Source organism: Lepeophtheirus salmonis, chromosome 3, assembly GCF_016086655.4.
Source record: "Lepeophtheirus salmonis chromosome 3, UVic_Lsal_1.4, whole genome shotgun sequence".
Lineage (NCBI taxonomy): Eukaryota > Metazoa > Arthropoda > Copepoda > Siphonostomatoida > Caligidae > Lepeophtheirus > Lepeophtheirus salmonis.
In genome coordinates, this window is record NC_052133.2 from 44,788,842 (window position 1) to 44,812,343 (window position 23,502).

Sequence of the window (23,502 nt, forward strand, 5' to 3'; positions counted from 1 at the left end):
GAGAGCTCTGTTAAAAGGGCCAAACTTTTGGGACGGGATCCAGGCTGTTATTAATGCTGGAGGTGGATATATATAATGAGCTCTTTTCAGTATTCACATGTACAATTCCAGCCAATTTTGAACAATAGTCCCACTAAAAATGTGGCTTCAGTGACAATTTAATGATTTTTGAAAAATGTGCTGATTTGATCTTAAGATCCTGTATATAATCCTAGTGGAAAGAAAGTGTGGTGAAAAATCCCTACTTTGTAAAATATTGATCATGTTGTATTCATTTCACAACTTAGTTATGTTAAGTTGGACCCTATATACTTTTTTCATATAATATATATTGATGTCAACTATCGATTTTTCCACTTCTATTACCCAAATAAATATTTTGCACTTTAATTGCTTGAACTAAAATTAGTGATTGTTAAGTTGTGAAGATAGGAATTAATAAGAACATAAATAAATCCATAGTTGGGAATAATTAGGTAATTACCATCTGATTTTGGGCTTTTTACTGTTTATTTTTTATTTATTAATTTGACGTAATACAATTTAAGGATACTACGTGAAAATGTTAATTTTCACCAGTTAAGGGTTTACATTGAAATACACTTCTTGAGACAATTTCTTTTAAATATTATTCTTTGAACAAGTCGATAATTAAAAGTATATTTTGTATATGAGCCATTCTCAAGACAAACATAAGTTAAACATATTGAAAATGTGATTTTAGTTTAGTTTTTAATATATATATATAGATAGATAGATATTGTAAATTTCCATTTTACGTAATTGACACTGTTCCATACCTTCGGAGGAGGGATAAAAAAGATGTTCAATCTTCGCAAGCTAGGTTTGATTTTTTTGTCCCAATCTAAACTCTAGTTAAGTGTTCAGGAATATGTATGTCTGTGTTTTGGTTTTAAAATACGAGAGGTCCAAATGCATGTGCATCGATCAAAACAAAGAACACAATCGTATTATATGTATTATATACAAGTAAGTTGAATTCTGTGTTAGGTCACAAAATGAATTTTAACATTTATTTTTGGTCGTTGATGGTGATTGATTGGTTTTACCCCACGTAACATAAAATGATAAATATAGCCCAACATTTCTTGTTTTGTAGCCGAAAGAGTTTTTTAAATGAAAAAAAAATCACAACATGTAGCTATATATTTAATAAGTACATATTTCCAGATTCAAAACATGTTTTAATTATTTATATATCTTTTTCTGAATCGGAAAATAAAAGTCCAAAAAACAACTAAAAACTAATCCTTCTTTGGAAGCCTAATCAATTCCTAATTTTGTATTACAGTAAAAAAAATTAATTGTTTGTCTTAAATTGAAGATATACCTCTTTGTAACGGAAATAAAGAGTATCCTAAAAATATTAATTTGGTAAGTTACACATCGTCGGACACATCGAAGAGGTGTTTATGGTAATATGCTTTGTATAGACATCCTGCGTTATATTTGAGATTTTTTTAAATAAACACATTTATAAATATGTTAGTAAGAAGTTTTGTATCAAAATATTTTCATTAAAATATCGAATAAAGAGGTTATTAAAGATTTAAAAACACTTTCAAAAAATGCCCAAAATTCATAAATTCGTAAAAGTTTCAAATCAAAATTCTTAATTTCATAAAACAATGAAATAGCAAAAATATAGGAGATAAATATACATAGGAGTCCAAATGCTGTTTGAATATTTATCTCTTGGGTGGATAAAATTCAAAATACAACGTATCTACTCTTGTACGTAGGGGAATCATCGATTATTTGGCAATCCTTGAGATGAAGGATCTCAGATTATTTAATGATAACAAATAGAGGGAGGAACAGACACACGGTACATAAATTAGAAGAAGAAATTAGAAACAGAAAAAGAAAAATCATCACTCCTCCTTTTGCCGTTTTAATAATGAATATAATTTATAAAGGATCATGTCTGTGTTTCCAAATCCGTCTCGGGCTAGAATACTATGAACCCAGTTCTGCGATATGATACCATGTATTCCATGGATAACTCCAATATCCGATTCACTGTTGAATCAAGTTGCTTTCTACTCTACGATCTACTATCGACAACTCCAGAAAGTTAAATACTCATTTCAAATGCGATTCTATATTTCATTGGAACTCTTCCATCTCAAAATTTATATTATCCTGATAATATGTTGGATCAATTATGAAGAGGAATTGTCTCCTACTCTAAACTGTTCGTTCACTTCATCAATGGAGAGTTATCATTTATATTTCGATAGATTATTCTTATGTGAATCTTCATAGATATTATGCATTACCGTTCTACAAAATCCAAGTTAGTTGAGTAAGAATTCGTTTACTAACATTGAAGATTCATGCTCGATTTATTAATAAGCAAGGAAGTTAATGGACTACCTCACACCTCCATAACTAATGTATTTACGAATACAAAACGAAGCTGAGCTCCAACAAGATTAAGAAACTAATAAATTAAAACTTGCCCATCTGTTTTTGCTAAATTCAGTTTCTCATTGATTCAATGATTAAAGATTGTTTTCATATTGTCTAATTTATATATGTAGTTTATAGTTTTATTAATCAATTAATTTAATATTGTAATATACAATTCATAAAAGACATAATTTAATATTATAATATACATTTCATAAATGAAATAATTTAAGTTCTTAATTGATTAATTACTTTAAATAAATCGCCTTGATTGGGTAATAAGCCATTGGGAAAGGTGGAACATAATATTTGCTAAAGATTATTCAGTCGTCTTCTCATATTTTTCCCTCAATAAAAGATATTCATTCAAATGACTTCAAGATTCTACTCCCCACATTGACAATGCTTCAAGGGGAATAGTCGCGTTAATCCAGTTAAATTTAATGTTTGTATGATAACCTGTTAGGGGATCCATAAAAATTATTTATGCTCGAAAACGAAATGTTGATAATTCCCCAAGGTGATGAGTTGAGTGAAGCGACTCGAACTCTGAGAGACTCCATACGATACTTGGACAGTTCTAATTCGGGGATAGATTTAACCGTCAATCAAATATGGGATAAACGACATCATCTTGCCGAAGTGGATCCGTTATATTCCTTCCTGAGACAGAGTTGGACGCACGGATATAAACGTGATCCCTTTTATTAATTAATAATATGATTGATGTGAGGCGTGAGGGAGTTGAATGTAGCGTACGTCTCTTCCTCCTTTTTTTCTTTCTGATCAACAGCTATTTCAATGATTTTCTCTTCGGTATATAGCTATTTATTTGGCTATTTAGTGAGCTAGTTGTCCTTTTATTCAATTACAAACAATGTCCGATGATATGAATTTGTCAATAACTTGGTTCATATTATCAGACAGCGATTATTTCTCAGATAATAGGATAAAAATCCAGTAAATAAATAAAATACTATTGTTTTCATTTCATGTTTCTCCATCCAAGAGCAAAAATTTGTTAACTAGTGATGGTCTCTTAGTTGTAAAAAAAAAATCAGTATTTTATATTCAAACTCATAAATAATTGTAAAACTTTTTTTAACATTTCATGATCCACATGTGTTTTTTTAAAGAAAAGTTGAATTCGAATATTAGATATATGTGTACATTGAAGTAACAAAGAAAGAGTTTTGTGAATTCTACTGATTAATTAATTGCCCTATTTTTTTTTTAATTAACTATATTTTAACTTTTCCTCTTTTTTCCTTTCATTTAATTCTTTTAAAATAACCAAAATTATTAACACCTGTTATTCTTTTAGTACTGTAATTAATCCTTAGAATTTTCAAAATAAATTAGAACTTTTTTTTTGTTTCTGTCTTTTTCAATTTCACATTATATGTATGTTCCGAATTAGTATCTTTCTCCTGCACAAAGATAATAGGGACGATAAAAAAAACAGCAAAGAAAAATTTAACCATAGTTGATTTTTTAACATTAAAGGATATTTTCTAATTTGTATTCCAGTCAGTAAACCAATTCAAGATACTTTTCAAGTGATGAGGGATATACATTTCAAATAAATATAACTCCCCGGCCCTAACCTGATGACGAGCAAAATTATATACATTCTAAAATAGACATACCTAAACCTTCCTACTACCGTTAAATAAGGTTCAATTGCATCCGACAAAGGCTGTAAAATCTTCATCAAAAAGCATTTTATTTTTGCCCTTAGACGATTAAGAATACACAATAATAATTCGCTCTCGTAATATGACAAAAGTCACATTTATCAGTACTAAAGAATGTTGAAAAGAATAAGGAAACATTATCTTTAATAAAACAGGGCAACAATATCCCTTAAATTATTTTAAACAAGGTACACACTATAATCTAATGAAACACCAAATACAGTCAAAGCTGGTTTACCAGCAACCTATTTCAAGTGTATCCCCACAATCAGTAGCATTATTCAGTCTTTAAATATTTTGTTACAAATTAAAAAGTCTTTTTTAAGAGGTCACCTTCACTAAGGAGTCGCTTTGTCAGTTCGTAGTATTGGGTTTTGGTTTGGAAATCCTAGACCACTTTTACATTCTTATGATTTTTGTTGAACCTAACTAATTAGGTCCTAAAAAAAATTGGGTCTAAACCGAATTCATAGAAAAACTTGATATGGGTTGGTCCAAATGAAAAAATTGGTCTTCGTTAAAATTTGGCTGTGGCCTATTTTACATATAAAATGTTTATATGGTCAGATATATTTTTAAATTGTGCACACACAACAATAACGTCATACGAGTTTTAAATATAGGTAAATCGTAGAAATATAAATCCTGTCGTCTCCGGAATGTACAACTACAAATTCGAAGATTTCTTGGGATGGATGATCATATTAAAGTATATTCCATTTGTTCACAAAAATTCCACTTAATTGAATTTAGAATAATCATAGGCCATATCAATTGTTGAATTAAAATCATATCTAAATTTGAAATTGTTTTATATTTTAACTAATTTAAAATAGTCGTAGTATTTGTTCAATAAGATATCGTGTACTTTATTAGATTGTCAAGGTTAGCCAAATATTTCTAATCAGTGTAAGGTTTTTATTTTATAACAATTATAATATCAATGATGGTTGATTTAAAAAGAAAATAAATTTGTTCTCCCATAATATTTGGGACCGAAAAAGAAATCGTTCCATAATTATGAGAAAAATTTATTCTATAAAATGGAGCTGAACGTTATAGGTCTAAAGTCTGAAACTGCGGTAAACATTATTTTTGTTACAACAATGCTAATAGCAGTTTCAGTCTGGACCGAAAAATCGGTTTGAAAAAATCATTTAAGACCGAACCAAACAAAAGTTTGCTGTTGCACTGAGTCTTAACACTTTCAGTTACCCTTGATTGACCTTTTAAATCATGCTTATGTATTATAATTATATAAAATACCATTTTTTACTATGAGTATCCTATTTTAAACAGTTGAAGTGTCCCAAAAATGACGTATTTCGACAAAAAATTGCAGGAGAAGCCTAAAACATTCCCAATGTCAGTGTTTATATGATTCCCAATGGAAAAGGTTTTTGTACTTGAAAAAAAATATATTCATCTGAAAAAGCGACTGTCTTATTAACATAGATATAACTTTAAGTAACTATAAATAACTAAAGAATTGAATAAGGAAATACGAAAAGGGAGAATAGAAAAAAAAAACATTTTTTCCTCTACATAACTTCCGTTTCCGACCTAGTTTTCAGAATGTCCTCTCTCTTTTTTTTTGTATGCAGAGTTGATATTATATGTCAAGAAACAAAGCAAGAATTAAAAAGGAAAAAAAAAATTATAAGGAATTATTTGATTTCCATCTGCAATGAAAAAATTATCTTTTCCGGCTTCATTTATCATCAAATTTTAAGTAATAAAATGATAAAATTAACTAAATATAAAGAAAATACTTGATTTTATGTTTAAGTTGATGAAATACTTTTACTTAGTTTAAAACTTTCTACACAAAAGTATTTATTTATCGAAATGAAAATTTTTATACTTTATTTTTAATACATAAATTTTTTTTTGATTTGAACTCGATAAACAGTTATATATTATATTTAACTGATTCGAAGTATTGGAGATGCTTAAGTCTGCACCAGGCAATGCCAACATCTGCCGGGATTTCATTTATTGTTTTATGAAAACATTCTGTTTTTAAAATCTTTTTAACTACTTAAGGAGGCAAAATATTACTTTCCGAAACTGTATAATCGGACCGTTACTAAGCCTTTCATATACGACTTTCAGTGTGTATAATTATTTTTTGCATTACCTGTTATACACATATAATTTTGTTTAACGGTCTTGTCAATCATATAGATATTATTTCAAATATTAATATTTATATAGGAAAATAAAAAGGATTAAGTATAGTTGTTTAACTCGAACCTGTTTAACAGTGTATTTAAATATATACTTTTTATATTTACAGGGGTAATTAAGTATCCTAGCAACGTTTATTTATTTTATTTTTTTAATTTCATGAAATTATATTTCAATGGTTGTAAAATACCAAATATATTTGGGCCTCAGAACTTGAACAATGAAGGTCTTTCTCTGTTTATTTATATTTTGGATCTCGTACAGCATTTTTCGACTTGGAAGTAAGATATTTATCGGTTAAACAACTAATATAGGTGACCCTATATCTATTCATATAATTTTTAATTTTAACTTTATATTAGAGTATCATAAGTCATTGAATTTCTAGTATTTTGTTTGTACGTCTATCTGATATATTTCTTTTTATAATTCAGCTCTTAAACTTGTTTTTTTTTTCTTTAACAATAGACAAAGTTCGTATGAATTTTTATACGATTTTTGCTTTGTCGTAAAATATTATCTAATTTTCAAAACTTATCCTTCCAAAGATATTGTTTTTTTAAGCATATGAACAAATAAAAGTTTCAGATCCATATATTTATTAGTCATCCCTAAAACATTTCATATTACCTCAGCAGACATGGGAAATATTACGGAAACTATTAATTTTTACTCATTTATAGATGTACTCAGTCATTTCGTCATTAATTATTTTGATAGTTATTTCTATTATTTATTTATAACCTACATGTAGATAAATCTACATATATATATCAATTGAAAATATAAAATAATTTAATATGAGTTACTAGGAGAAATTATGTTACATTGACATTAATCAACATTTTAGCTTAAAATACAAAATTAAACTTCCTAGCCAAGACTTATGCTAAAAGCAATCAAGCATTTTTATAAGACTTGCACAAAATTATATAAAACAATCAGATACAAAATATTTCAAAACAAAGTAATCAATCTGTGGGTCTCCCTTAAAGAAACCTTTCATACCGCCAAACTATTATTTTTCAACTAGTCATATCTAGCTGAATCTAAGAGTTTGTATTTAACACTGTCAATAGCTTGCTTCAATTAATGACAACTTATCCCTGGTAGTTTTAAAGAAATAACAGCATACCTAACTGCAGAAAACAAAATTATTGCTCACAATTTTTCTTACTGAATAATAGATCAAAGCTCAACCCATCAATATTAACAACTTATGTTTTTTACAGACTATATAAAAATACCTAATGGCACTACAAAATAAGAGTACATGAAATATGAAATTGATAAAATTAAAACACACAATCAAACACAACAACTATGTGATCGACTTTCTCGTCTTCATCATCAGGTATCCACTTACTAACATTTAAGGGTTGAGTAAAAATGATATGACCATTGTGGGAAATATCGAAAAATGTCTTCTCTATCCTCGTAACGAGGGATCCTTAAGGAAAAGGCTGAGTAGCTTTCTGCATATACAATCAAAATTTTTCTCAGAGAGTGAAAGCTTATTGGATATCCAGAAATTAGGCAGGTAGCTTTGTATGCTATATCCCTAACTAGAGCAAAGCAAATGCCCCTAGTTTCTAATGTCGCTTTACCTCCCATTTGGGAATTCAGAAAATAATGTAGGCAAACGAAGACTGGGGAAGATAGTCACTCAAAATAAAGAGATCAATATTTAAATCGAAGAAATATGGAAGACCAGATTATGCTGTGGATCTTGGAATTGCTGAGATGAATTTGTTAAAATTATTTCCGCAGTCCTTAGAAAGGCTTATTCTCAGACTTTGTCATTGATATATATTTTCATTTTTCAAAATGATTCCTTTAGTTGTTAGCATATCCTACAATCTGAACCTAAAGACGCCACTGCACTTCTTGATGTAGTGCATAACCTTCAATTATACACAATGACGGATACCTTGAGGTTATCCAAATTTCAGTGAGTGCAGTTCTGGCTCTCTTCTCGACAAACCTTTAAATTTCATAGTCGAGGGGAAAGAATCTGGGGAGGAGAGTGAACAAACCAACCCATTATGCATTATTATTTTAACTTGCACTCTGTGGCCGTCGATATTGAACTATGTATTTTTATATTGAATATTTTCTGTAAAAAGGACGTATAATAATTTTTTTCTTAAGTACATGTTTAAGAGGTAATCTGGTATGGATTAGCGACAACTGTTGGAGTACCTTTCTATCATCAAGCAATATTGGAAAACCAAGGATTCATACCATAATTTATATTGTTTTTAAATTTAAATGGATCCGTTTTGGTTTTCTACAATGAGGATGATTAATTACTGATAACAAGTTTAAAATGCAGTTGCTTAATTTCAATATATGATTTTTTTGACACCTTATTATAAAATTATTCGTTGAATTAGTTGAAAAATCTTGTAGGCTCTAAAATAACCTGTATATGTAGTTGAACATTATAGTAGTTTGACGTAGTTTAACCGTTAAATAAGTATATGTTCACAAAATATATTAATACATTTTTGTCTACTAATCAAGGTACTTCAAGAATTCTATTCAATATTAATGAAGATTACTTGTTTTCATCGAACGGTGAAACTAATATGTTGCAAGAATGCTACAAAATGTTTGGACCTAAAGAATACGATTATTGTGATAGTAAGTAATATCTAACATAAAAAATAGTTTGTTATTTTAAGTATTGCATCTATAGAACTCTTTGAGATCCAAAGTACAAGTACTAAAGTGAGGAAACCAGCAGGTAATCAAATATTTTATTCTATGTTTTTTATCTTGGCTTTCATCGTATGTAATTTAGTTTTAGTTTTAAATAAAATATAGTAAAGTTTCCGGTCTATGGAATGACCGGTACATGTTTTAATGGGTTTTAGGAAAATTGCTCGTCATTTATTCATAATTTGTGTTTGTACGTTAAATGTAGCTTTGAAAAAATACATACAATTTTATTTTTTTGAACAATAATTATTTCTGTAAACAAAACCTAATAAAAAAATCTTTGTAAACGTGTCCACTCAATATGGATACCATTAGTAGTAGTCACAGCCTCGATTTGGGAACAGTTAGCCTTGCGTGAGTTGATCCCACATTCCTTGTACATTTTATTCCAAGGGAGACCTTCAGCGAGTACACACTTGGTAAGATTGTGTACCAGAGCGCCTTGTAGTAGACGTCCTGAAAATTTTCTGTCCGTACTTGAAAAATAAAGATGGCATTTTTTTTGCCATCGGCTGCCAAAATCCCAGGAACAATTTATTGGTAAAGTTTGTTTCTGTACAATCCCTGATTCTCTTCTTTCGTATTGCTTCGGTCGTACACTTGATTCACTGTGAGATTATTCTAATAATTTTTTTCTCACCGTGGACCTATTGTTTTTCATCCATGTGAGGACTTTCCTACACCTCACAAGCCTTTTGGCCTTCAAAGATTGTGTCAGAAGGTCGTGGGGATCCTCGTATATGAAGACTATCCCAATTTTGCTTTCACGACCCTCTTGATGGTCTCCTCAGCCAAAGATATCTCTTTGGAGAGACGATTCATGAATTTTATGGGAGTCTTCCTTGATCCACTTTTTCAGACTAGCCACAGAACCCCTTTTCAAATTTGGTCCTCCACTTCCTCCTTCTCTTGAGAGTTATTTTTCATTCTGGCAATCTTAAAAACGATACTTCTTGAGCACTTCATAATGTTCATAATATTTTCCACCCTAATTCTCTGTCAATATGATCAGAGATCCGTTCATTATTGGGTTCTTGCTCACTCATGATGAATAACTAGTAAAATGTTTATTTTTGTTTTTGTATATGTACTAAGGACAAAAAAACCTTCTCATAATAATGAAAAAACGAGAGTTAATTACTAGTGTACGTTTTTCTTAAGAACCCTGTAAAATAGGGTGCGATAAAATAACTTCCCTGTTTGAAAAGTGTGACCATCAGGCAACAGAAGTTGCAACTGAGTATACATGGTTTCATTCTAAAAACCAGTCACTTATCCGGCAACACTTAGCTTTACTGCTCTTATTTTCAAAGTAAGTTAAAAATACATACTAAATATATCAAATTTTGAGACATGTGTGACATATTTTCAATATATTTGACATGAAATACCTCTGTTAAATTTGAAGAGGTTTCTACATAACTATGTTGTGATCAAGTTGTGATGTTTGTACGAGCTGTAACTTGTATTAACAGATTCTACAAAATGAAATTTATTTGCCTTAAAATCATTATTTAATTGCAATTGGGGTAGTCTTAATACCAACTACGTTAAAGCTGTTAAAATGGCATGTATATTATGTATTTATAATTAATATAATAAATATCAACAATTAATATGGGATATCTGACAATTACATAAATATTTTAGCATAGACAGCTTAGCTGAAAAAATGTTTCATTAAGTTAGCTGCAAACAGCTGCGATAAGAAGGAGCTAACACAAATGCTACTTTGTATGTAGCAAAGCCATAGGAACGAGTGACTCTGATGTTGATCTTCAATTATCCCCTGAGTCTAGGGTGGACTACACTTATCACTTCCCGAAGAGTTATCAGTGCTACTCATAGGGGCATTCATAGGCACGTGCACGTCATAATTATAATTTAAGAATAATTAAAATAGCTTTAGAAAACGAGAAGCTTTGTTGAAGTGCAAACTACAAAAAGTAACTCTCTAGTTTCAGATCATCTTTCTTAGAATTCTAGCTATTTCAAAGTAACCGATTGGCGTATTCTGGGGTACAAATCTTAGCCTTGTGTGGGAAACAGTGTGGATTAAAACTAAATACCTACCATTTGATCACTGTCTGGGGTTTTAATTAAATCTGTACATAAAAATTCAAACTTTATTACGTGAATTTAGCCAATTTCATTCGCTATGAATAATTAATTCAGCAGACATCTCGTGGAAATACCTCTAAATTTTGCATTTTGTGTTGATCATCTACAAAAACTTAATATGATACCGAGTGGTCCATTAAAATTTGAACACTTTGCCTTTTACTCTTCAACAAGATATGATTTATTAATTAATGATCGAATTTCAACAAAATTACAACTATAAATAGATGTGTGTTTGAGCTCTCTTTATTATTAATGTAACCATCCTTGGAAGCAATGATGGGTTCCAGGCGGTGGAGCAAGGCCTGGCACCTGCAGTGGATGTAGTCTACTGTCATGGCATCCCATAGCTGGCTGAGTGTTTGGGTTACAGAGAATGCAGGCTTTCCCTTCCACATGTACTCAAAATGTGCATTTGAGGCAGTTAGCATCAGAGCTTTAGTTGGCCTAAAGTATCAAAAACGAGTAAAAAATAACTCAAAAGAGTCTTGGAACGGAGGAGATGGGTTTATTTCATTGTTGATGTCAAAAGTTGCCTCTCTACCCTCACAAGGCTCTTACTTGATATTTTTTGATAGTTCACTTTTTTTGTAGCTACTTGTTTATGCTTCAATATATCGAAATATGAATTAGTTTCAATCATTAAAACTTCATCAATAATTGAATTAGTAAGTGATCAGATTTCAATGGACAAACCGGGAGAGTCGTTATAGCAAAAGAGTTACCAAATATCAAAGTGAAGTTGGGTATTATTATTATAATTTCTTTTTTTTTTTTTTTTTTTTTGGGGGGGGGTCTTCTGTAGATTTTGTATATCTGAGTACTATGTACCTTGTACATGTACTGTCTATTCTTTATTTGTCACAGTTTTTTATACGTTTATTAGACATGGGGTGATATCAAAATATTTTCCAATCATATATTTTACAAATAATTAGATGTACAACTATTTATTTTTGTTATAACAGGTTATTATCTTTTTCATCTTTTTTAGACCTTATTGGTTAATACTGAGTTGTGTTGATGAAATAGGATGATTAGTAAGAGATAGAAGATTTAGTAATGTTAGGAAAATGACCGTTTACTAAAACAAAAGCAATTTTTATGGAAGACAAACTCAACAAGACTTCATAATTAATCAATTGTATCTAGGATTTTCTACTTACTTTGTGTCTTACTCTTTTGAAGAAGTATGGTGGCCATGAAAAAGGGATTCATTCATTTATCTAAGAATATTTTTTCCTATTTTCTCCTTCTTTATAATTGCTTTATATAGCATATTAGAGCAAATATCAAAATTTCTAAGAATTTTCTCCAGTCCCAATACAATCCAGATATTTTAAAGTTTTTTTTTTGATTTTTTGGTTTCCGATTTCAATAAAACATATCAGCGCAGGTCTTATGTTTTTATCATAACTTTGCTAGTATAAAAACGTATTGATATATAAAACGGGTGTATGTAGTATTTAATTTCTTAAGAAATTTTGTTACCATAGGTACTTGTGTGTATCCTTTTCTGTTTCACTACAAAACGTTTTTTAATCAAGCTTATTTATGAGAGGAACAGTCATAAAATAACTGATGATTTTCTGAATTTTCTAAAAGGGAATGTTTTCACTTTTCCTTATATTTTATTTGAGACATTTTTGATATAGTTTTCTGAGCTCCAATGATAAAGGCTATTAATAATGAACATAACTCATAAGAATAATTGTATTTATCCATTACCCTATCTAAAAACAAATTTGTGCGCTAGGAAATCAATCCAAATAGTAAGTAAGAGATTTAAAAATAAATTATATATTCTTATTTATAATATACAGTATTATTTTAGGGAAATTCTATCAAATAGAACGAAATTGTAGTAATTCGTTTTGTATAAAGCAAAAAAATAAAGAAGACTGCACGATAATTTGTATTTGTTGCTCGTCAGCACAAAAACAAGATAGAAGGATTTTTCTCAAAATTGATTCTGTTATACATGAGTATTTTTAGACGAATTATTAGTGTTTATTTTGACCAACAAATTTATTATTTGCCATTAGCCACAAATTGCAAATTAAAGTATCAAAAAATTGTTACTACAATTAAACCTTCCCTACCCAAAAAAAAAAAAACAAGAAAAAAAAAACAACAGAAAAGATCTTTTTCTAAGATATGTGAAATTTTCAGAAATATATTTGAGCTTTTCGAAATCTTGGGATACAAAACTAGAGAGATCTTTACTATTCATTCATGACGACAAACGACTTACTGCGTTGTTTCAAATATAAGCTGGCCTTATATTTTATATTACTCATTGTAATGACTGTGGAAAGACATTTACTGCTCTATTCACTCTTTCGTGGATTGTCCCAGTTTTTAACTTCTAAAACAATTGTCATCAGGGTAGAGGAACTTGATGGTACAGAATAAAAAATAAAAAAACACCAGTTCTACTTAGACTTTAAAAACAAAAGGGGTCCTCAGAAAAGATAAGGCGTTGGAATTTGTGTTCTTAAATTCCACAGCTCTTATTGCCAGTTAAATACAAATTATACCCTTAGATTCTGAAGAAATGAAAACTTTTATCATCTCAGTAATTGCAAGATATCTGCTCCTATTTGAAGATTCCGGACACCTCTGGATCTGGATGGAAATATGTTGCTGTTATTAGGTATTTCCACTCGATTTGGACTCTTTTAAATGGAGTGTAAGGTCTTAATATGCTTTTGAAAATAAATATCTTACTATTAGGACTGTTTATACTTTTAATGGTGTATTTCTTAGAACAATTTATTCTCAAGTGTAACAGATCTTTTTATATGGTTGCATTTATCTTCCAAATTTTCTATATTGACATATTTCATTCAGTTTTTTTTTGCTTTTTGATATGTCTAGAATGATTAAGCAGATTTTTTTAGAAGAGGGGAAATAATGAAATAGAATGTTTATTTATGTTATTGTTTTGCAATAGCCTTCTTCCTCGTTTATTTATTATGTAATTTGTGCACTTAGAATACGCTGGTAGTTTGGCAACTCTTCCCAACTTTTGGAAATTATTACTCAATTATCGTTCGAAGCTTTGAAAAGTATAATTCTAATTGAATTAGTCAATGTTTAGAACATAAATTCAAAGAAAAGAAGCAGAAACTTCTATAGCTGACAACAAAATATACCGTACATGTTTGTGCAAGTAGGGTAACGCCCTGATCAGGATGAAATTAAATCTCATAAAAACAAATAAAAGTTTTAAACTATAGCTAACATTCTTAAGTATCCCTAAAAAAATTAAATACAATTTCCCAAATATTCATCCTTTTCTAGATTTTTTTCAAAATAGTTTTTTATGCTAAATCGCAATATTTTCTCTTTATAATTTAGTTTATGTATGCTCTTTAGTTACCAAATCTAGTTGTTATGTAACTGGAAGAAAAGTTGAGCGATCGAGCTATCATATTGTGATCAATTTTATTTATATAAAACTTAAAGTCTTTTCTACCTGAACATTTTTGTAAAGGACACAAATAAAAGTCCAAAAATATAAAATGATTGAGTGCTTGGTATTGGCCTTCGAAAATTTGTATCGGAACTTACTACAAGCTATTTTTTAAAGGGTTGTCAATCAATTCAATAAAAATATGGTTAAGAAATATTTTATTGTTAATAACAACAAGAAATACATAATGTATAATCAGAAAGGGCTTTTCAAACAATATAGTTTTTTTGGGAGAAAAAGTTTATGCTTTGCTTTGCAAATAAAACAAAAGCGATAGTTATGTACACGTATTGTGCCAATGTTTATTGATGCAATTTATTCAAGCATGAATTTTGATTAAGGATGGCTGAGGTGAATGGAAATTAAAATTAAATAAATTTAAAAATCTATAAAAATTGTACTCTTGGTTTTTTATAATAGTATCAATTATGGAAATTACGGCATTTCATTTTGTGGCCATGAGATACAATTTGTGTATTCAGTGAATTGATATAAATTGACGGACCTCAGTTACAAATCTGTTCTTTTGTAATTCAGTAATAAAAATAGAATAATTTTTTGTTTCCAATGTTTGTTCTTCATTCATGTAATGATAAATTGACGTGACATGTTGAAAATAAGTTTTATAAGACAATATGTACAGTTTTGAAAGGATTCCTTTTTTTTTTTAATTTTTTGATCAATTAAATACATAAGTAAAAAATAGTAAAAATTTTATACTTCTGGTTCAGCTGCAATATTAATTTGATATATTTTATTAAACAAGATATTCCTTGAGGTTAAGTTCCAAAAATTTTCAATTTTCGTGATACTGAATTATGTTGTATTAAAAAGGAAATGAATTAGTTAATTGGTATAAAATCGGTAACAAATTTTATATCAACCTCTTATAGATGATGCCCTCATTAATATTTGAAAAAAAAATGAAGCGTCGTAGCTCAATAGAAAATACCCTCTGGAAAATTATGCTTTTCAACTCAGTGTGACACTTCGTTTCTCCTAGAGAAATAAATAATTATAATGTACAGGAAAATTGATGCAAATTGGGTGTATTTTTTAGCAAGCTTGCTTTTTGAAATTAGTGATCTGAAGAATGATTTTCCTTTTAATCGGCTGTTGTCATTATTATCCAACTCCTGAGTAGTGGACTAATTTTCCAACTACATTCAATTATATTCCAAACCTGATTCAACATTCATGAGTGCTGACAAGAGATGGAGAGTCACCTTGAGTCTTTTTTGAACTCAGAGTGGAATTGAGGAACAATATTTGAGTAATTCTTGACAATTTACTTGTTTATTCCCTCCCTCATCCTCTTTTGCAACAGCTGATTGTCGCTGATCTGATTAAACGTTATGACAGCTAAGCAGTTCTCCTCAAAAACATTTTAAAAACTATGAGGATTAAATGTCGATAACCAGCTTATTTTTAAAATAATTTGACAAAGGTACTTATGATTTTCATAAAAAAATGGTCTATAATTCTTAATTTTTGTACACATTATATAAGATGGAATAAAATAAAACAAGAATGCGATATAAAATTTAAAACAAAGAAGGAAAACGAAGAGGATGTGATCAAATAACCTCAATACACACATGATTTTCATCACTATACATGAACATCAAACACCATTTCTAGGTCAGATGGGTTAATTGTAATACTATAATGTTTACTTATAATTAATTAGTGCAATTCATCTGAACAACAGAGCTTGAGTGTTGTTCACGTATAACTGTTTGTAAACAGAGCGACATACAGTAGCGCCATCTAATGGCAAAATAATACAACTCCCTGATAATATCAATCGAATATAAATATAACAAATGTTACTCACATAGGGGCATATTCTTCAGAGTATGCTCCATTTTTGTAAAAAATACATTACAGACAGTCACATTATCATTTGGACAATATATACATTTTTAATTTGCTCATGTCTTATAAAATCAACATTAAAAAAATCAATACTATAACGAATTAGACCTTCCAGAACTAAAAACTCAATAGTAAATGAAACCCTCATTAAATACGTTTCAAAGAAGTTGCTTTGTCGGAAAACTTATGGAAAAACAAAATTTTATTCCTTTTTGAACAACACCCAATAAATAAAATGGTTTTTTAACACATAACGTAGATTTTTGGTGCACTAAAAGGCAAGTCAAACTACTTGCCTCATTACCCTATGTAACCTTCTTTAATGTACGCATCGTTTGTTGTTGAGTCCTTAGGTCAATTTTTGGTGGAGTATCGGGCAAAGAAATGAAGTAAAACTATTAAATCGTACTCCAAAAATCCCCAAATAACGATACCGACATTAGGGCAGGGTCTACAGGGGTATAAAGAATAGTTCTAAATTTCTTGTTACACAACCAAAAGTCGACCTATTACTTGCATATTTGTAAGATTGGATGATCACAAATATAAGCCCGTATTTGAAATCACCTTTCTTGTGGATTATTAATTTTTTTCATATTGAAAGGTTGGTTTAAACCTATAAAAAGTCTAAAAATATTACAAAAAAAGTAATACAGAAAAGTAATCAACTTGTACAATATTACAAGAATTGATTATCCAAGCTAAAAGATCTATAAAAGAAAATGTTTACTTTTGTTATTTTAAGAAAAATCATCGGTGTTTTTCTTACCAAACATTCTTAAAATTGTCAGGAATACAACGTTTATTTTATTTCAACAAATCAGTAAGTCATATTTAAGACAACTCTAATTATTTTGTATTTATTTTCGCCTTCTCTTCTCTTTTTTTATATATAGTATACCGAATACACCAGCTGTGTTCAACTTTTATGTTTTATAACTAAACCAAGTAAAAATCCTTGTCACTTCTATATGGTTATTTTTCTATGGTTCAATTTTATAAATTATGAGTTGAAAATTGATGACTTGACATTTATTAGTATTTTGATATATATGAATATTAACTAAATAAATGAAAGCTCATTAAATAAAGTATTTTATTATTTTAGAGTATTTAGAATCAAATATGAAAAATTAATAGTTTTATATAATATATTCCTATATATATATTTAAGTATGATGAGACAAAAAATGGTTTAATTAAATATCTATTACAAAAATAAGTTTACTATTCATTTATTTCTAAATTATTTGAAATTATTTTCCGTCCCTATTGCATAGTATATATTTATGTTCAAATTATCTCCAGAAATTTTTAAACCAGTAAAAGACCGTAATTATTTTTTTCACCAATCTGGAAAATATAAGTTTTATGAAAAAAATCCGGTCTTGTAATTGAAAAGCATGTTTCTTGCTTGCATTCCCCCTGCCCCCAATTATTAGTGGCAATTTGGCAATTTAATCTACCCAGTGAACACCAGCCAAAAGCAATCAGCGAAGTCTCAGTCTAACGGGAATCAAACAGACAAATCCATGAAGAAAAAGTAATATTTGAATTAAATTGGAGATGTATGGGCAACAGTTATCTTAATTCTATATCCAGTCCAGTCTCTAGTAGTCCTTGCCTTATTTTAATAAAATCCTTAAGGTATTTGATCAATGCAATACCTAATTACAATGTTCCAACAAATAAATACTATGGCATATTCACTTTTGAAAATATACTCGTATTTGATTAAAGTTTTAAAGTCGAAGCATTTACTCACCAATAAATTTTTTTTTAACTGGTAATCTAAATTTTTAATTTTCCAAAGTGTTTATTTATTATTTTTTAACCTTTGAGAAGAGAAGATCCAACAAATTATAAAATAAATGACTAATGCTTTTCCTCATGAAAGACGGAGAGTGATGATTGGTTGAAGAATTATAAGTGTAAGTTTTTGTTCGGAACTGAGTACAATCGACATCAGAGTAATTTTTGCCTATGTCCATACAATATATAGAGTGATATTTATGTATATTTCTAGCTAATTTAATAAAACGTCATGACAGATAAATTTATCTCCTTACTTTCAGATCAGACTACGGAGAAACTATCGACTTCCCCATCTCCTGAATTGACTTCAATTTTGAGAACATTGCCATTATTGAATAAGAAAACTACAAAATTTCCAATTACCAACCCAAGTGATGTCACTCAATCATCCAAGAAACTATTAACCTCTACAAAAACTCAAGACACAAAAAGCTCAACCATTACAAAGGATGATAGAATAACCACTTCCTTTTCAACAACAATCCAACCAATCATTTGCTTACTTACTCAAGGGACATCTATAAACACAACATCTTTATGTAACTATACAACAGTGAATACAACGCTGTTAAGGACAACAACAACCTTGAACAAAACTTGGACTACTTCTGGGGACACGACAAACAGTACAGTGTGGCTCAACGGTACAGAAACAACAACAAAAACCACTATAACGCCTTATACAGAAACGACCTTTCATTCAACAACAGCAAATGTTTCCGTAACAAATATGAAAGGTAGCCAAAAAAAAGTTAGTTATTAATCAACGTAATTGAATATGATTTAAAGTTTGCAGATCTGTTCAAGGACATCTTTGTATGTTTCCATTTGCGTATAGCAATGCATCTTTTAATAGTTGCATTACCTTGCAAAATACTTTAACGTTTCACTGTCTTGTTCTTCTAACAAATGGGAGCCGAATGTACCAAAAGTGTCAAGAGTACTGTCCAAGTGAGTTTAATTTGTTTAATCCTTTCTAAGTGCACGGATTTTCTGCACCCCAAATTTAATAAAAATGATTTAAATCTATTTAAAATAGACTTAAATACTAGAAACATAATTAATATACGCTTGGAACATCCTTCAAATATATGCATAAAGCAAAAATGTATTTTCTTTGAACTTTTCAAAATTTTTTAATCAGGGTTTGGTGAATTTGATAAAATTGTTCACTTTTAAGTCGTTCTTGTGCTTTGTCTATTTCACTTTTTTCAATTTAAGGTATACAAAATGCTATAAATGTAATATCATCTGTTATCCAATGTATCACATTCAATCTCATCAAATTTAATTAGTACATTTTTGTAGGAAAAGTTTGTAAAAAGCATTATATAACAGAAGTTTTTTCGAAAATGAAATTATAATATTTCAACTAAATTTGCTTAATATTTGGGTTAACGTTTAATTTCAATTAATTAACTACGTTAAAAAAAGTGTGTCCACTAACAGTGGGTTAAATTAATTATGTAAATCATAAATACAAATTAAATATTTAGAAGAAAAATTGATGTTCTTTCTTTACAAATCAAATATAGAAGATTATTATTGAAATAAATACATAAGTCAGGTATCTGGAATAAAATAATATTTTTGCATTTGGAGGCCTGTTCCTCAAAATCCATTACAAGTCTTTGGGATAGTGAACGTGAAAATTTCAATGGAAGTAAAGAAGATCTAATAGACTCATTTGACCTCACTCTGGGAGCACCATAACTTAATAATAAAAAAAATGATAGCTTATCTCCAGCTAAAGATCTTCAGATCATATAAAATTTAATTTTATTTAAGATTACCCTTTTGTAAAATTTAAAAAAATTACTTATGCTCACTTTTTTCAATATGAATAAATTAATATCATATTATACCATCCCTCTTTGACCCCATGTTAGAAAAACTAATTTTTTATTAGTTTTATAGTTTAAATAGAGAAACAGATCTAAAACTCTTCAAAATATATTATTTATTGTATTGAATGAGTCTATCAAAAAGTTGTATCTACTTTTTTCTCTTTGAATTTTAGGAATTTTTATTTGGGTGATCTTTTCCGCGTTTATTTTGAAAACATGACATCACTTAAATATTTTTGGATGGAAATGAAGTGTGAACAGTAAATATAAAGAGGGGAAAATAAGAATTTGATCTTTTGACGATTTTGTAGGGTTGCCCACTAATTAAAGAAATAACAGTTTATAATTTTAGTGCTATGTATATATAATCAATAAGATACAATATATGAAAAAAATAAATGCGTTTTAAGGAGAAAAATAATGAATATAACCCAAAGAACACCATCCTCACTATCAAAAGAAGGGATGAAAAATAGACCATCCAATCCGATCGGATATTTTATAATTCATTAGATGTACCCCTATTCATAAAATGAGTTTATTTTATATTATAACAATTGGTTTGTTTCGTTTGCCAACAGAAATCAAAAAGAATAATTTATTACTAGCATTTTAGTAACAAGTGTATTAGTTTTAGTTTATTTGACCCTCTGACTAGTAATTTTGTAGTTGTAATATTTTAAGAATACATTTCTTGTTAATTTATTTTCAATCCTTGTTTGTTCATAATTTACTTGATCGAAATAGCTTACTTATGGATACAAATTTATTTACATGAATACATGAATTTGATCCCGATGTAGTAATCTTAGCAAGATGACTATTTAAAAAGATAAGATCAATTTTAATGGAGGATAAACTTGACAAGTTGTGCTAATGAATAAATATTTTTTTTGATTTTTCACCTAATGTAATGGCCCGAGAGGCAAAGTTGTTGTAGCACTTTTTAATAAGAAGAACATAAATCATCATAGGTATAGTCATTTATCCATCAACATTTCAGTATTCTATGTATTAAACATTCCTTTGGCACATACTTGAACAAGGATTTATTTTCAGTTCCCTCCTTTTTTTTTAATTGCATCGTAAAAATATCAGAGCATATACCGAAATTTCTAAATATTTTCTTTAATACCTTTATGATACAGATATGGTTTATTTTCCCGATATATCAGCCCTTAGGGGAAACTTTATGTTTTGGTGGTGTTTCTTTACAAAGGGAGAAGGACAACTTTCCACCATCGAATGAAAATTAGACGGGGACATGTAAAGCAAAATCTCGGGTTAGAGGCAGGTTTCTGAAAGTGTATCATAAAGTTTGTCTACCACTACAATGATGAACCAAAACATACGGCCAAAGCAACTAAGGAGTGGCTCAAGAAGAAGCCAAGACTGTTGCTAAACTTACAAACTCAGAAAGGGAGTAAATACTTATTTGGTCCAATATATATAATAAAGCCTAAACTTTAGTGTTTAATTGAAAATTTATAACTTATAAACCAAAAACTGACGTACACCCATTTGACTCCACCCTATTTCACATAACTACTTTATTTTGAACCACTTATTTGATAATTTTATGCAGTAAATAATGCAAAATTTGACTTCATTTGAATAATAGAACTCTCTCATTATCTGAGTCTTGAAAAGTCAAGTAAAGACATAGCTTATCACAATTAAATAATATTTGATGGGCAGTTAGGATTCGTTGTTCTTTTAATTTTGTGGGAATCTGTCATAAATTATTTTTTTAATCACATCACTTTATTTCTGTTACAGGTAGAGTCATTCCCTGGCCAATTATTCAAAATACGACAGGTATGTATCAGGGTTAAGATTGAACTTTTATTATGAAATATGATGCGCAATTTATAAAGAGGTTAATATGAATATTTTGAATACTTAATAATTATAAGAAGTCACAGTAAGTATTAATAATGTTCCAGTATCATGAAATTGATTAAAAATGTTTTTTACAGGATAAATATATATTAACATTTTATTACTTTGTAGCTCTTCTTCTGTGTATTTGTGGTAAGTTTTAAAATAATCTGCAATGCAATAATTTAATACCTTTATTACACGCAACCCTAAAGTAATGTCTAAAAATCAATCAAACGTTTTACACATAGTTTTCCAATATAAATATTGGTATAAAAAAAGTGTCACTAAGTCAAAAAGCGATAAATGTTTTTATTGTAATTTTTTAATATATTTATACTTATTTTAAATGATAATTATGAATGTATTGGCCCCAAATCAAACACAAAAATCGTCCATGGAACAATTTTTGCTAAATGCCTTCATCATATGTAGATATTAGGATGCAAAAGCTATCTATGCCGCCACTTTGGCAAACTCTCTTAGAAAAAAACAAAAATTTAGGAAGCTGATTTTTTTGTTATATAGCTTGTTCATACTTGCAGCAGTTGGAAATTAATGGATTCAATTGACCAATTCATTGTCTCAAATAGTTAAATCCCACCTTAAAATCTACGCTTGGGGCAACAACATAAAATTGATCGATCTCTGGGACTCAGAGAGACTTTTATTGGAAAGTTAAGAGGAATTTGAGGCCAATAGGGTATTTTGTCTGCCACATCTCGGAAAAAAAGTCTCCAGTTTATTGTGGCTACCGTTATATGTGAAAATCTCACACCGAAAAAAAAAAAAAATAATAATATGGTAATATGTAAATCACATGAAAAAACAAAGGAACCCCTTTCAGTAATGTATTTAATTAAATGAACTAACTATACTTCGATTAAAAGTTGGTAAATATACGAACAAATCCTACGGAAAGCACATTGAGCATATATAATTTAATGGTAAATAATTTGATTATATTTTTCAGGAGCATACTGTAAACTAATGACGATAAAACATAGATTCAATTGAATTAGAAGCATTTTATTAATCTCATGGTGTATAATATCTCAGCTAGCTAACGGAAGATTAAGTACAAGATTAACAACATATACAACTACAATGTTAGGGATGCCTTTCATGACGTTTTATTTGGATTGAAGTTGAATTTGAAGACTTTGACTCCACAAGTACTTTGACTCGACTCCTTAATGTATTCGTCTAGTCGGCTTGCATGAAAAAGACCGAAGGATTATTACTTTTTTAAATAATCATAATTTGGTCAACTCTTATTTTATTATACAATATTTTCGAAATAATGGAATCAGTTTTTTATTGTTTTTGATGTAATTTGCAAAAAAAGAATTATAAACTTTGTAGCTATTGGTTGTTATTACTTATAATAATTCAATACTAAACCATTGGTTATAAGAAAAAAACCATTGATACT

The 23,502-nt window shown here is 29.1% G+C and overlaps 2 protein-coding genes across 2 annotated transcripts in view; one reads left to right on the forward strand and one right to left on the reverse strand.

Annotated features, from left to right (window-relative positions):
- Nucleotides 1-23,502, reverse strand: part of LOC121115204 (uncharacterized) — a 263,751-nt gene that overhangs the window by 43,920 nt on the left and 196,329 nt on the right. The window lies entirely within an intron of this gene.
- On the forward strand, nucleotides 6,525-22,128 carry LOC121115203 (uncharacterized). The gene is made up of 6 exons (XM_040709394.2): nucleotides 6,525-6,604; nucleotides 8,850-8,969; nucleotides 9,025-9,072; nucleotides 18,600-19,076; nucleotides 19,129-19,290; nucleotides 21,966-22,128. The coding sequence occupies exons 1-6, from the start codon at nucleotides 6,544-6,546 to the stop codon at nucleotides 22,019-22,021; spliced, it is 924 nt and encodes a 307-aa protein (XP_040565328.1). The 5' UTR covers nucleotides 6,525-6,543; the 3' UTR covers nucleotides 22,022-22,128.